Source organism: Pristis pectinata, chromosome 2, assembly GCF_009764475.1.
Source record: "Pristis pectinata isolate sPriPec2 chromosome 2, sPriPec2.1.pri, whole genome shotgun sequence".
Lineage (NCBI taxonomy): Eukaryota > Metazoa > Chordata > Chondrichthyes > Rhinopristiformes > Pristidae > Pristis > Pristis pectinata.
In genome coordinates this window covers 97,140,941-97,156,849 of record NC_067406.1, presented here as the reverse complement: position 1 = coordinate 97,156,849, position 15,909 = coordinate 97,140,941, and the positions used below count along the sequence as shown (strand labels likewise).

General features: G+C 39.5%; 1 protein-coding gene across 1 annotated transcript; it reads right to left on the bottom strand.

Annotated features, from left to right (window-relative positions):
• Nucleotides 1–1,216: 1,216 nt before the first annotated feature.
• fgb (fibrinogen beta chain) lies at nt 1,217–13,958 on the bottom strand. Its single transcript, XM_052036062.1, has 8 exons — nt 13,791–13,958; nt 8,166–8,378; nt 6,871–7,054; nt 6,441–6,668; nt 6,239–6,352; nt 6,009–6,131; nt 5,288–5,573; nt 1,217–1,545 (listed from the first exon to the last, which is right to left on the bottom strand). Exons 1-8 carry the CDS (start codon nt 13,884–13,886, stop codon nt 1,272–1,274), a joined length of 1,518 nt encoding a protein of 505 aa, XP_051892022.1. The 5' UTR covers nt 13,887–13,958; the 3' UTR covers nt 1,217–1,271.
• Between the last annotated feature and the right edge of the window lie 1,951 nt (nt 13,959–15,909).

The window sequence follows — 15,909 nt, the reverse complement described above, 5'->3', positions numbered from 1 at the left end:
ACCATCAAATCCCTTGCTTATTTCTATATTCCACCCATATAAAAACATATAAAAACACCACTGGATGATCTGCCAAGAATATCCTCCCTAAGTATTCTGTTTGGCTCCTTGAGCTTGCTCCACCAAAATCTTGGCTGACCTTCTATTTCAGTTCAGTTTGCCTGCCCTGTGCCCAAATCCATTGATTTCCAAGTGCAAAGGACTCGGTTAGGGTGGAATTTATTAATCTAGAAATCTATTAATCCCTGATAACAGAAGAAAGAAGTGATATGGGGGAGGAATCAGCTGCATCAGAGGAGATGGCGGTGCAAAAGAGGAGATAAAATAAGTGTTATGGCAGGAGGAGGGGAAGGAAGAAAAGAAAGGGTGGCAGAGTGGCACAGCTAGTAGAGCTTCTGCAGCATCTGGGTGGAATATACACGTTCACCCTGCGTGGGTTTCCTCCCGGTGCTTCTGCTTTCCTCCCACAGACCAAAAAGTGTGGGTTGGTAGGTTAATTGGCCCCTGTAAAAATTGCTATTCGTGTGTAGGTGGGTGGCAGAATCTGAGTTGACAGGAATGTGGAGAGAATAAATGGGTTAGGGTAAAATTAGTTGAAAAATGGGTATATGATGGGTGGGCCATGACTCTACGAAAGAGAGGGAGAAGAAACACTAGCAGGAGAAGGATGGCCGTGAGGAACAGTAGAAGAAGAGGAATAGTTTGAAGTGGGTAGGAAGGCGTAGGACGAAAGGACACGATGGGAGAGAAGCAGAAGGAAGAGGAGGTGCAGAGGAGATGGAAGAACAGATACAGGAAAAGCAGAGAACGAGTAGGTGGAGGAGAAGGATGCCTCGCTGGAGGAAGGGGAGGTGCAGAAGAAGAATAAAAAGGGGAAAGATACGATATGTGGGAATTCGGAGGAAGCTGAAGAAATAGAAGAGATCAAATAAGAGGAATACGCTGGTGAAGAAGACTGAAGAAGAGAAGGAAGAGGAGTGACTGTACACTGCAGAACTTTTGAGGCTAGCTTCAGAGCCCAAAAAGGTGTTCACGACTGGAATTTCTCACAATCTTTAGCATTCAGTCAAAGTAAGTTGTTTCAAAGTGCAACATATATTGACTAAATTTTAGTTTTTTCCGTACTTTAATATTTCGGTAAATTCCCAAACATATCACCAATCTTTTCATGATTCATAAATAGATTAAATGTAAAAATAGAACTAAAATGACAATGTGAAATCCATGTAAAATTTATTTTTCATTCCACATCCTTTAAATATTTGAATTTATCAGACTGCCAGGAACTCTTGAGGTATTTGTTCCTGAACTGGAATTGAGGAAGTGAACTCTGGTCGGATTTTCATGCTCATCGTCTTCAATGAATACCATGATCCTTTCCAGTCCATCCACACTATTCCATCATCAGTGCCATGTTTTGCCATTTCTTTTGTATATACTCCACCAAAATAATATCTACCATTTGGATTTGCAGAATGACACCTATTATACCACCAACCACCACCATCTTCTCTGGCACATTGTTTGCTTGGATTTTCAGGTTCCCTGTTGCGGTTAAAACAAGTTCATTAGCTACCTTTGTTGAAATACATTTAAATGTTACTATTTACCATCATATTAAAACAAAACTTGCATTAGAAATGATGTATACATGAGGTAAATATATTATCTTTTTGAGGCAGCTTAAAATTTTGCTTTTTGGCTAAAAAATAACTTAATTCTCAATAAAATGTAATATGGATTGTATAATATTAGAAATAATTCCCAAAAGGTCTGCAGACAATTTCTTCTTTGGAAGATCCTAAATTATTTACTTGAAACTGGCAGATGGAATTTAATTTGGACAAGTGTGAGGTGTTGCATTTTGGGAAGTTCAACCAGGGCAGGATTTACACAGTAAATGGTAAGGCCCTGGAGAGTGCTGTAGAACAGAGAGAGCTAGGGATACAGGTACATTTTTCCCTGAAAGTGGAGACACAGGCAAATAGGGAGGTGAATTAGGCGTTTAGCATGCTTGCCTTCACCGGTCAAGGCACTGAGTACAAGAGTTGAGATATCTTGTTGCAATTGTATAAGTTGTTGGTGAGACCACATTTGGAGTATTGTGTGCAGTCTGGTCACCCAGCTAAAGGAAGGATGCTACTAAGCTGGAAAGGGTGCAGAAAAGATTCACAAGATGCTAGGGGACTAAAGGGCTTGAGTTATAAGGAGAGGCTAGATAGGCTGGGGCTTTTTTCCTTTTAGCTTATGAAGCTGAAGAGTGACCTTATAGTGGTGTATAAAATTATGAGGGGGGTTGATTAGGTGGATGGTCAGTCGCAGTCTTCTTTCCAGGGTTGGGGAGTCTAAAACTAGAGGGCATAGATTTAAGGTGAGAAGGGAAAGATTTAAAAAGGTCCTGAGGGGAAACTTCTTCACACAGAGGATGGTGGGTACATGGAATGAGCTGCCAGAGGAAGCTGTCAAGGCAGGTACAATTACAATGTTTAAAAGACATAGTACATAGAGAGAAAAGGTTTAGAGGGTTAGTAGGGAAACATAGGCAATTGGGAATAGATTGGATAGACATCTTAGTTGGCATGGATGAGTTGGGCCAAAGGGCCTGTTTTTGTGCTGTATAACTCTATGACTCAACAGGAGTCTAGTGTTGCTCCTTCTCTAGTAGGGGCTTCTGCATATTGCTAGAGAAAACTTTCCTGAACACACATCAAATTCCGCCCCATCCAAATGCATATCACTATGGCAAAAGGTGAGCCAATGTACTGTAATTTTAAGGCTATGTAGATACACTGCATTTTTCACCAAATAAAAAAGTGTTGCAGGCTATTGAAAAATCAGGCTGGGTAATATCCATGCCAGTCTTTATTTTCCAGCACTATCCCTGAGGATACATCTGGCACATTCATAGTTTTATTTTAGGAATTTCAACCAATTTCAACCTCCTCTTAGGCTCAGAGAATCATACTTTTTCTTGGAGTGTGCTTTCTAAAGGAATCATTCAATTTTATTTGCTATCATATAGAATTCATAGATATAACAGAAAATTTACAACATTGCTGGTCAAAGCCCAGACTAACCCCACCTTCCTGAACTTGATCTGTTGCCCTGCAACTCTTCAAGTACACATTGAAGATATTTTATATGTGTTGAGGGTTTCTATTTCTACCACCCTTTCAGGATGAAAGTTCCAAATCCTGCTGTGAAAAAAAATTATGTCCTCCTCTCCCCTCTAATCCTTCTTCTTTAGATCTATGTCCTGGTTTTGACACTTCGACTAGGTCCTTCCTAGTTACCCTTCCAAGGCCGTTCATAATTATATACACCTTAATTAAATCTCCCCTCACACTCCACTGTTCCAAAGGAAACACCTCAGCCTATCCAATCTTTCCTTGCAGCTAAAATTTTCCAGACCAGGAAATATCTTCATGAATCTCCTAAGTGCTATCACCTCCTTAAGCTTATGTGATGTCCAGAACTGTATGCAGTACTCAAGCTGAGACCTAGCTAGTGTTGCATGAAATTCAGACATGACCTCCCTGCTCTTATATTCTGCGTCTGGACCCATAAAGGAAATCATCCCATTTGATTTTTAACTACCTTTATCAACCTGTCCTGCGACCTTTATGGATCAGTGGGCATACATTCTAAGATCCCTCTGTCCATCCACACTTTTTAGTGTGCTTCCATTTATTGTATATTCCCTTGCCTTTTTGCCCCTCCTCAAAATGGACTACCTGACACTTTTCTGGATTAAATTCCATTTTACACTTTACTGCCAACCAGCTAACCCACCTCTGTCTTCCTACAGCCAAAAGCTTTCCTCCTCATCATCAATAATAAGGACAATTTTTATATCATCTACAAACTTTTTTTATTTTTCACCTACACTTAAGTATAATTCTGTAAATAATATCCAGGAATGAACTCTGGAACCACATTTGAAGTAGCATACCAGTTAAAAAAAGACGAAGTTTCCCCTTCTCCCTTGGATACCATGCACTTGTACTTCTGACTAGCCTGATATGTAACACCTTGTCAAAAGCCTTGCTTAAGGCCACGTAGATTCACTGTCTTCATCCACCCTCCTTGTAACTTGTCAAAGAATTCAATCAGGTTAGTCAGACACAGCCTTCCCTTAACAAATCCAAGCTGCCTGTCTTTATATTTATATTGTCCTTCAGAATTAATTCCAATAATTTGCCTTTCATTTTCTTTCAGCATTTTTTTTCATTAGCAGATGCTTTCTACCTACAAACCCCTCAGATTTGTTGGCTTCCCCTCTGGTATTCCAATGAACCAGTGATAGATGACACTGATAAACTCTACTCATGAATATTAAAATGATCTAGTCTGGAACAGTGTCATCAACCCAGCAAAATGACAGACAGAACCCCAATCCTGCTACATCCCTAAACTTTTAAAAGTGTTCACAGAATTTCAGACCTCATATGTTTATCATAGTTTATAAAAACAGACATCAAGTAACCAGAGATCTTTTTTTTTGACTAACCAGGTCTTAATAAGCATTAACTGGGTGAGCAGGGCAAGACATCCAGATTTATCCAAAGCACACATTGCTATATGCAGTGTGTTGCAATTTGTAGAACATAGAACATAGAATAATTACAGCACAATTCAGGCCCTTTAGCCCACAAAGCTGTGCCAAACATGTCCCTACCCTAGAAATTACTAGGCTTACCCATAGCCCTCTATTTTACTCAGCTCCATGTACCTATCTAACAGCCTCTTGAAAGACCCTATCATATCCGCCTCCACCACCGTTTCTGGCAGCCCATTCCACACACACCACTCTCTGAGTAAAAAACTTACCCCTGACATCTCCTCTATATCTACTCCCCAGCACCTTAAACCTATGTCCTCTTGTGACCACCAATTTAGCCCTGGGGAAAAGCCTTTGACTACCTACCCTATCAATACCCCTCATCATCTTATACACCTCCATCAGGTCCCCACTCATCCTCTGTCTCTCCAAGGAGAAAAGACCAAGTTCCCTCAACCTGCTTTCATAAGGCATGCTCTGCGTTCCAGGCAGCATCCAATAGTAATCCAAGAAGTAGTTCTTCTTAGATGGGTGGAAACCCAAATCATTTGCATTCCACACCAACTTCTGAAATTGTTGTGTGGAAAAAGTGTGTGGTGGAACTGTACACCTGAAGTTCAGATATCCTTCAACATTTAAAAAATAATCCTGAATTTTAAAACCAACTAAAACCAATTAAAAAATTAGAAGTAACAAGATCGGGACACACTGCTCTCCCAGACTTACCATCCATCATTGTCTCTGTCATAAGTACTGAACATCATGTCCTGATGGATAGTCATGGTTCGGTTGATTCCAAACAGCATTTTAGCTCCTTCCATAAGTGTATTGCCAGCCACTCCTGAATAGCCATTGACTGATAGCCGATATTTGTTGATTTCAGACTGTACCACAAACTTGGAATAGTGGGCTTTCACCATATCATTATTCCAGTCTTGCATTTCAAAAAAGAGCTCAGTAGTTCTCAGTTTTGTCAGTTGACTGATTCGGTCATTTCCCAGCCAGTATTCACCTGAAGAAAATTTTATAGAAAGTGCAGTTGTGATCCCAGATTGTCAGCAACATGAAGTGTGTAATATGCCATCACATATAAAAAGGTTTTGTGCACATCATGAAGATATTGATTTCAGTCAGTTAGATCACCGCTCAGCAACCGTCACTTAGAAAGGAGACAATCATCCAGGTTTACTGCACTTGTTCAGAGACCATCCTGGGAATTGTATACATGTAGACATTATGTGGGGACAAATGAGAATAGGATTACAGGCAGAGATGCCTCTTTCCATAACGATACATCCATGCAGTTTTCAAAAACCAAATGGGGCCTGAGGACCTCAATTTGGATGTCCCCGCCACTCAACCACAGCAACCCCCCACATGAAAGCAATCCATGTCATGGTTTCTTACAAGACCAACTAAGTTTTTTAAATAGTTTTTTCAATCTCACCTGGAGTATCACAAAAACCTTTTCCTGAATCAAAGGCTATGTTACCAAATCCATTTTTATAAGCATCCCAAGATCTACCAAAGTCAACACTACCATCTTGTCTGTTTTGAATCAGTGTCCATCCTGGAAAACATGTGTATTATTGTAAATATAAAACAAACAGCAGTAAGTAAGATATACAGAATTGAATTAAAATAATATTGTTTGGACCCTGAAGATAACATAGGTACCTCCTTCATCTGTTGTCATGTCACAGTAAACTTTGTAAGGTGGCTTGAAGGAATCTGGTTGGATTAAGTAAAGCTGAGATGTTCTACCACCATTTTCGTAAATCTCATTACATTCTGAAAAATAATCAATTTGATCTTTAACAGGGAAACTGAAAGACATATAATAAAAATAAACTAAAAATTACTTCCTAAATCTACACACCTCTGCCTGAAACCACAGGTATGTTGCAGGAAACTGTACATGGATGTGCACAATATTCTTTCTGTGTCAATACTGCTCGTTCAAGCTTTTGCAGCTTCTCTTTGAGACTGTCCACCAGGGAACGCATCAGACGAATAGAAGAAGGAAGTGTTTGTGTTACTTTTTCTTTTATCAATGCAAAACGTTCCTCCAATTCTGTATTGTATGAACTTAATATTTGATTGTTCCCTGCAAAGAATGTATGTATTACAGCAGAACATACAGACAATAGATAAATTGGTTATTAAAGATCAAAAGATTCTTAAATAAAAACGGAAAATGCTGGATTATTTAGCAAGTCAGGTACCTGCTGAGTGCCTCCAATATTTTCTGGTTTTATGTTAAATTTCTAGCACCTGCAGTTTTTTGCTTGCCATCAAGAAATTCTTACCTATGTACTGTGATTCACGCCAGTGCATTTCATTATCTACTCTTTCCACATAAATGTTAATTTTCTTTGAAGACTGGGAAAGATTTGAAACTTGAAGTTTTAAGTTTTCAATGACTGGCATCATACTCCTTTCGTCCTTTAAAAGCGCAGTCCTCAGTTCACAGCCATTTGGGCACAGCACCCCCTATAAAATAAATAGATGAGTTAAAATAATATGAGCAAATGTTGATTCAAGATGGTTTAGAAACAGAATTGAATATCAGTTCAAATGAAATTACAATTTATTTTCTGAAGCTTCAACTTCTTTATTTCTGTCATGCAAATTTCTGACATAAGGATATCAAATTATGTGGCCTTAATGGGCACTTGGTAATTTAAATATTTTGAAGTTTCATTGCCTCGTACTGGGAGCCTGCAAGTAAGACAATGTTCACCCAAAGTATGCTGTCCTAACAGATTATGATTCCTGAATGCACTGCCAATTAAGGATTCATGTCATTACCTGATAACCAACCAGGCTCAGGCCTTCAGTTAACAAGAGTTTGCCCTTGGTATCTGGTCTGTCCATTTCAGGTCCTCTGGCAACTATCCAGAAATGGAAGTCCAAAGGCCTCAAGCAGTGAATCTCGTCAATGCTTCTATGATACAATGGATACTAACCTTCCTGAGCCCCCAGTATCCTTCTGTGTGCAGTTCTAAGATCCCACAGTCTATAGCCTCATGAATATTTGATTTCAGTATTATTGTTACCAAGCTCTTCACTTAGAAAATTCCTGTGCAATGCAAAGGAAACAGAGATCTAGTTTCTTTGGGTTCTCATTTTTTGCAATACAGAGACATATGGCATAGCTGAATAGATCCTTTATTAATCCACATGATTTTGACTGTGTGAAGACTCTCAGGCCTGCTGCTCTCTGTGGTAAATGCAAAATTTCATGTTGCAGCTTTTGAGACAGTGGTATTAATATAGCAAACTGCTACAGAATGAATAAATTAGCCCAACAGGGTCATCGCAGAAATAGCTAGAAGTATGCACTTTCACTACAACTTATCTGTCACAGACATAATAAGCATTTCTTCAAATTTGGAAAGCATTGCAACCAGTATCCAAAACAACTCAAATTGTTTGAGCAAATCACTGCAGAAATAGAGGCTCAATTTTCCTTTGTACTGTTCCCTAAAATTCAATGTATTCAAAGCTGAGGAAAATTGGCCATATATTTCTGTATTCGCTTCCTTAAACATTCTTTTTCAAAACAGTCTCTTTTCTTCTGACTCATTCTCTGTTGTCTTACCAGTTCTTCAGTGAGAAAGCTGCAGCCTCCTTTGTCGTGGTCAAATTTTCTCTGACTAGATTTTTGTTTCTGGGGTGTGGAAGTAACCTCGAACCTTGATCTTCTGGTGACAGCTTCATGAGTAGTAGAGACTGGTGTTCTATGTATTTCAGTCGGTTGTTCATTTACACCAAGAGGTCTGTGCCCACGGGGATCTACTGACCATTTTTTACCCTATAGGAAAATAATCATAACACTGAATGACAAAAAACTGCAACTACATGCTTTTCTCTTTTCAGACTTCCTTTTTCATGTTAATTTATATTTTAGTTGAAGGATATCAAATAAAATAGAAATGCATTTTTTGTACTTGAGTATGCTGCAGAAAGAGAAACTTCCATTCATCTAAGCTGGACAATGCTTATTCCTGAATCCACATATCCAGAATTCCAAGTTATCATTCATGTCAGTAGAACTCTGCCACAAATAAATTCCATCTACAACTGAAGGGTAATTATGTTCTAAAAGTAATCCTGTGGCTGTAAAGGGTGTGGAAGACATTAAATAAGCAAAGCTCTTAGTTTGGCTTCCTCAACCAAATTACTGTATTTTAAAATAGTTTAATAAGAAAATTATAAAATTAATTAGGATTGAAATTCGATTGCACAGAACAATGCTTCCATGTGTTATACATAAAATTCAGTACAAAACTTCCTCTCTGTGTGTAATTGGGTGCTCCGTACAAATATCTCCAAATCTGAGTATGGTATGTCTGTGCATAAAATGCATATGCACACATGCTGGCAACTGGACTTGTGCAGTGAAAACATTTGCCATATATACTAACAACTGGCATTACATGTTAGATCTTTTGCTTAGTATAAATGATTGATGACCTGGTTGTGCTTCAATTAATTGGCCCACCCTTATTTGGGCCATTGTTGGAAAATACTGCAGTGAAGATTCCCCAAGGATACAGTGACCTTCCTTCAAGTAATTACTTGTTCTCCCTTCACATCCAGTTTGATCAGCTCCATCCTACCTGCACCCTCCTTTCCCTATCCAACAAACCTATCCTCTCAAACTGACTCACTTATCTTTTCCATGAACCACTTCCCACAATTTTGCCTCAAACGCCTTCCAATCTTTATTCCATTATGCAGTCATTTCCCCAGCATCAACCTTCCCCCAAAATCCCCACAACTCCTGATTCCTAGCTCCTTGTTCATTTCCACAGCCCACTCAAATCCTCTCCTAGCTTTACCTAGTCCCAGTACCCATTCCTAGCTCTCCTATTCCTGTTGATTTTCTCCCTCTCCACATTTCTCTCCCTTGATCATTTGTCCTCTGCAGTTATTTTCATGTCCCTTGACCTAGTCCTGCATTATTTATCCAACAATCAACATCACCCCCTGATTATCTCCCCATCAATCCTCTTCACAGTGTTCTCCAATTCACCTCTCTATAACTTCCCCCTATGCCACCATGTTGGGAGATTACAAAGAAGAGGCCTGTGTAGTATTGGGTCAGGGATTTGTCTGCTCAACTACACATAATGTAGTGAGTTGTCCTACCTGAAAACAAGCAAAGAAGAAACTTCTAGAGTGAAGATGTGCATAACTAAAATTAATTATGCTGCAACTGCAACTTTTCCACCCCAGTTCTCTTTCCTATTCCTGATCTATCATCTTATGAACATGTCTGAGCATTTTCCTGGATTATTCCTGAAATTACACCAATTTTGAGACCAGAAAAGCCCATCCTATGGAGAGCAATATGTCCAATCAGTACTTCAGAAACCTTCTGGGAAAGCCGTTATTGACTTTTCCTTTACATAAATCGGTTGTTTTCTTCTGCTCTCTGAAGTTTTAGACTTGCCCTTTGAAACAATATATAATGGGTCTTGCAGGCCATAAGGACAATTACCTCTGTTGTGCATGTACAGCCCTTTAATCCTGGTCCAACCCAACACATTTCACCATGACCATGTTGATAAATTAAACTACAATATGAATTTCAAATGAAAGTGCACTCATACCAAGACAAATACAGTGCAATAGTTTCTTTGGCTAATAGTGTGCCAATAGTAATAGCCATAGAGTTCTATCGCACAGACACAGGTCCTTTGGCCCAACTAATCCATGTTGACCAAGATGCCTTCCTGAGCTAGTCCCATTTGCCTGCATTTGGCCCATATCCCCCTAAACCTTTCCTATCCATATACCTGTCCAAGTATCCTGTAGACATTTTGATTGTATCCACCTCTACCACTTCCTCTGGAAACTCATTCTATGTACCTACCACCTTCAGGTTTCCTTTAAATCTATCCCCCTCTCCTTAAACCTTTGCCTTCTAGCTTTAGACTCCTCTACCTGAGGTAAAACACTGCGACCATTCACCTTATCTATGCCCCTCATGATTTTATAAACCTCTACAAGATCTCAGCCTCCTTTGCTCCATGGAAAACAGTCCCAGCTTATCTAGTCTCTCCTTATAACTCAAGCCCTCCAATCCTGGCCACATCCTTGTGAAACTTTCCTGCACCCTCCCTCGCTTAATCACATCCTTCCTATAGTGTGGTGACCAGTACTTCACACAATATTCCAAGTGTAGTCTCACCAACGTCTTGTTCAGCTGTAACATGACATCCCAACTTTTGTATTCAATGCCCTGTCTGATGAAGGCAAGAACCTTCTTTACCACCTTCTCTACATGTGCTGCCACTTTGAGGGAACTCTGTACTTCTACCCCTAGGTCTCTCTTTTCTACCAGGGTCATGTAATTCACTGTCTATGTCCTGCCCTGGTTTAATTGCCTAATATGGATCTCTTGACACTTGTCGGAGTTAAATTCCTTCTGTCATTCCTCTGCCTGCTTTCCCAATTGATCTTGATCCTTAGACAACCTATTCACTGTCCACCACACCACCAATTCTGGTGCCATCCTCAAACTTACTAATCATATGATCTACATTCTCATCCAAATTGTTTTTATACATAATAAGTAACAGGGGGCCCAGCACTGATCCCTGCAGTGGCCCATTAGTCACAGACCTCCTACCTAAGAAACAACCCTCCACTACCACCCTCTGATTCCTACCACCAAGCCAATTTTGTATCCAATTGGCTAGCTCACCCTGGATCCCATGTGATCTAACTTTCCAGACCAGCCTACCATGCAGGATCTTGTCTAAAAGCCTTGCTAAAGTCCATGTAGACAATGTCTACCACCCAGCCCTTGTCAGTCCTCTTGGTCACTTCATAAAAATCAATCAAATTTGTGAGATATGATTTCTCATACACAAAGACGTGCAGACTATCCCTAATCAGTCCTTGCTTTTCCAAATGCAGGTAGATCCTGTCTCTTAGAATCCCTTCCAGTAACTTCCCCACCACTGATGAAAGGCTCATTGGCCTGTAGTTCACTGGTTTGTCCTTGCTGCCCTTCTTAAATAAAGGCACAACATTAGCTACCATCCAGTCTTTCAATACCTCACCTGTGGCTAAGGAAGATACAAAATTCTCTTCCAAGGCCCAAGCAATTTCTAACCTTGCATCACACAACAACTTAGAATTCACTTGGTCAGGCCCCATCTTCATGACTTAGCCATCTTTATGCACCTCACCACCACCATTACCTGCCCTTTCGTGATTTTGATATGTTTTAGGGCATCACTGTCCTCTTCCCCGAGTTTATTAGCTTTCATGACCTTCTCCATAGTAAATATATTGAAGAAGTATTCCTTCTTAAGTGTACTCCTATATCCTTCAAGGGCTGAAGGACTTAGCTTGATCCCAGCTACCTATACCTGACATATGCCTCCTTTTTCTTTTTTCTGACCAGAACCTCAATATTCCTTGTCAACTAAGGTTCCCTAATCCTGCCAGCCTTGCCCTTAATTCTAAAAGGTGACAAATAATGGATATATGGAACATAAAAATTAAAACAGTATGGCACAAGAACAGGCCCCTTTGCCCTAATTAAGCTAATGAAGTCTAATTAAACTGATCCCTTCTGCTTGCACATAGTCCAATATTCCTCCTTCTCTGCGTATTCATGTGCCTGAGAGTCTTTTAAACACTTTGTATCTGCCTCCACCACCACCCCTGGCAGCGCATGGAAATTGAGAAAATTCTTCTTTATCAAACAGTTTGAATGTGATTAAATGCTAAACACATTTTTTTAAGGAAACAAACACTTTTATCAGACTGATAGCAAAAGTAATGATTGATACATTTGAACAGCAGGAATTTGGTTTGCCTCCAATATGAGGAAGGTCTTGAACATTAGATGTGATCTTTTGGTGACTGAAGATGGCATTGAATCCAGAATTTACTTTGATAAAAACTTAGCATTAACATTGATTAAAACAAATGTTGAGAGTACTTTGAAAATCACCACTGTGAATTGTACCTGGGGACAACAGGTTGACATCTTGAATATATTGTTAGGGCTGGTGGATGAAAGATTAAATTCATGGCCACAAGCCTCAAAATGCATGTTTTTCATTACTCTATAACCCCAGAGGTGTGGAGGGGTGGGTGTGTTGGTGCTGAGGAAATGACTGAAGAGTGAGGAAGAGATTGGAAGGTAACTGGGGGAAGTTGTGGGAACGGGTTCATGGAGATAAGCTAAATAGATCATGTTTCCAAAAATACTGTCAGCATCTGTGAATAAATACTTCCACTTGCTGTGAGGTCATTAGGTTTATGTCAGAAATTTTTCCAGTAACAGAGGCTGATATTATTCTGCAGATACATATGAATGGGCAGGAGTGCAAATCAACATCAAACTATGTACTTCCCTTAGAACATTTCCCGAAATAATTAAAAACATACTGGGAAATTTTCTAACAGTTGGAATATTGATGGTATTTTTAACATTGGCAACGATTTTGTAAAATACTGTGTATCAACGTTGCAGTATTATGTAGTGTAATTTCTGCCCCAGAACTTTTCAGCATTTAACTTTAGTATTTTAAAACATTATTTTGCATTGTTTGGTTGCTTATAGCAACAGTGGGAACCCCATATCATTTGATTCTCACTCTTGGTGGCACTATCATCCCCAAAATCAGAAACCAACTTCATAAACCTTTAGTTCAGATACTGTATACTCTGCATTTCCAAAGAACTCCAGAACTTGTATAATATTATATACACTGACCATGTATCATAAACATAGAGCATAGAATATAGAACAGGAACAGCCCTTTAGCCTACAATGTTATGCCAGGCTAATTAAACTAGTAATTAAATGCCTAACTAAACTAATCCCTTCTGCCTACACAATGCCCGTATCCGCCCATTCTCTGCACGTTCATGTGCCAATTGAAGAGCCTCTGAAATGCCTCTATCGCTTTTGTCCCACCACCACCCCTAACAGTGCATTCCAGGCACCCACCATTCTCTGTGTAAAAAACTTGCCCTGCAGATATAAAGCAAACAAATTTAACACACAGGAGCAATTTATGAGCATTGTTTTCTCAAGAGTTCTGTGGGAAGCTGGTGTTTTTGAAAGTCAGGAAAAAAACCATAATGCTTGAATATTGCACAGAAGTACCACAGTATTGATATTGGTGTCTTTCAATAAAGTCACCACACACACCACCCCCAACACAATGCAAATTAACTTCCTTAGTTTTACCTCTCTGGCTCCAACCACACCAGTTAAATCATCATAGTCAAGAGATCGGTCTTCAGCTGCTGCGATGCAGAAAAGAAACACCAAAATTAATTGCATTTTGAAGATTCTTTGTTGATTACTCACTGCATATATTGCACGTTTCTTCAAAGTCTTTCTGAAATCTTTTTCCTTCCTTTATATATGGTTCTACACTGGATCTCAAGGGAATAAAGGATAGAGATTGGTGCAATTGTTTGCTATACTTTAAATCTTTACCAGTGAGTTAATATTTAAACCACAACACCTTTACCATAGTCAGATGGTGCACAGAGCACTTCATCCTTCATATTCGTAACATCATCAATATGTAATAAAACTATGCTTAGGTGCCTTGAGGATTATTTATTTTGTAAATACAAAATATACAAGTTTTTCATATATCGTATCACACCTACTGGCATAACCTAACTGCACTTGGGTTCTAGATAACAAAACAATTCACTAATTGCATATCAAGAATAATTTAATTGGTCATTTTTTTGTAAAATCAACATTTTATTTATTAAAGCTTTTTTTTACAAAATTTTTTCATATTCATTCTCTTTTGTGTAAAGAATATAAAGGCCTAGATTTGGTTTTGATAGTACTGGAGTGATACCATCATTATCCTCAGCCTTGCCCACAGAATAGGTATGAAATTTTGCAGTGAAGCTTGCTGCAATTAGAAAGTCACCGGCATGGTACAATTTACAAGGGATTGGATGTGTGAACAGGGCAAATAACTGTTTCTATGGAGGTTGATGGGGTCAGGAAGGACTGACAAAGGGAGCAGAAATGATCAAGAACGATCAGCAATTTCGGCAAAAAGGTGGATAAGGAGGACCAGCAGGTGTTTCTTGCTGGATGAATTGGGAATGGGAATGTCAGCAGGAGACTAGCATTAGGTTTGGTGGAGGAATAGAGAATGGCAATATATTTAGTAGGAGACTGGGTGCCGAAGACTCCCAGTTGGGGAAGGGCTCGAGAAAGGCTGGCAGTTGTTGTTAAGGAGTCCTGGATTAGCGAGAGAGTTGATTAACTTGCAGGATTGGGTGGAATCACAAGTTTGTGGCAGTGGCAGGTTAGGGATGTTAGAAAGCAGGCTAGAGATTGGGGAAATGTTGGGGATCCATTCGGTGGGTGGATATGCCCAATGATTAAAAGAAACTAGCTTATTTACATTGCCAGCCTCTAGTTCAGCACTGGTTCTGAAATGCCTAGTGAAGGATGCCCCCAAGACAACATGGTGCAAATTCTGCAGAAATGCTCCAAAATTTGATGGGATGAGGAATAATGTTATCTCATGCACCCTAGTGTGGAAATAATGTCAGTGTTGCAAACGTGACTGAAGTCGAGAAGTACCTTATTAATTATGAGAGACCCAATGCGCTCTGGGAATGGTCATTATCATGTTTTATCCCATAAAAAATCTATTTTACTTAAGAACTTTAAGAGTCAGGAAGTCATGTAGCAGCTGTAGAAAACTGGTTTAGCCACTAGTGAAGTTCCTGAAGACTGAAAGGTGGCTAATGTCATTGTTTAAGAAGGGTCCAGTCTGCCTGACATCAGTAGTGGGGAAGTTACTGGAGGGAATTCTGAGAGACAGGATTTGTAGAGACAAAGTTTGATTTGGAGGAGTCAGCATGGCTTTGTGCATGAAAAGTCATGTTTGATGAATATTTTAGAGCTTTTTGAAGAGGTAATCTAAATGGTAGATGAGGGTAGGGCAGTGGATGTTGTTTATTTGGACTTTAGCAAGGTCTTCGACAAGCTTCCACATGGTAGGTTGGTCTGGAAGGTTAGGTGCAATGGAATAAAAACATAAGAACATTAGAAATAGGAGCAAGAGGAGGCCACCTGGCCCATCAAGCCTGCTCCACCATTCAATAAGACTATGGCTGATCTAGCCGTGAACTCAGATCCACCTACCTGCTTTTTCCCCATAACACTTAATTCCCCTACTATGTAAAAATCTTTCTAACTTTATCTTAAGTATATTTAATGAAGTAGCCTTCACTGCTTCCCTGGGCAGAAGATTCCACAGATTCACTTTTCTTTGGGAAAAGCAGTTTCTTCTTATCTCCGTTCTAAATCTACTCCC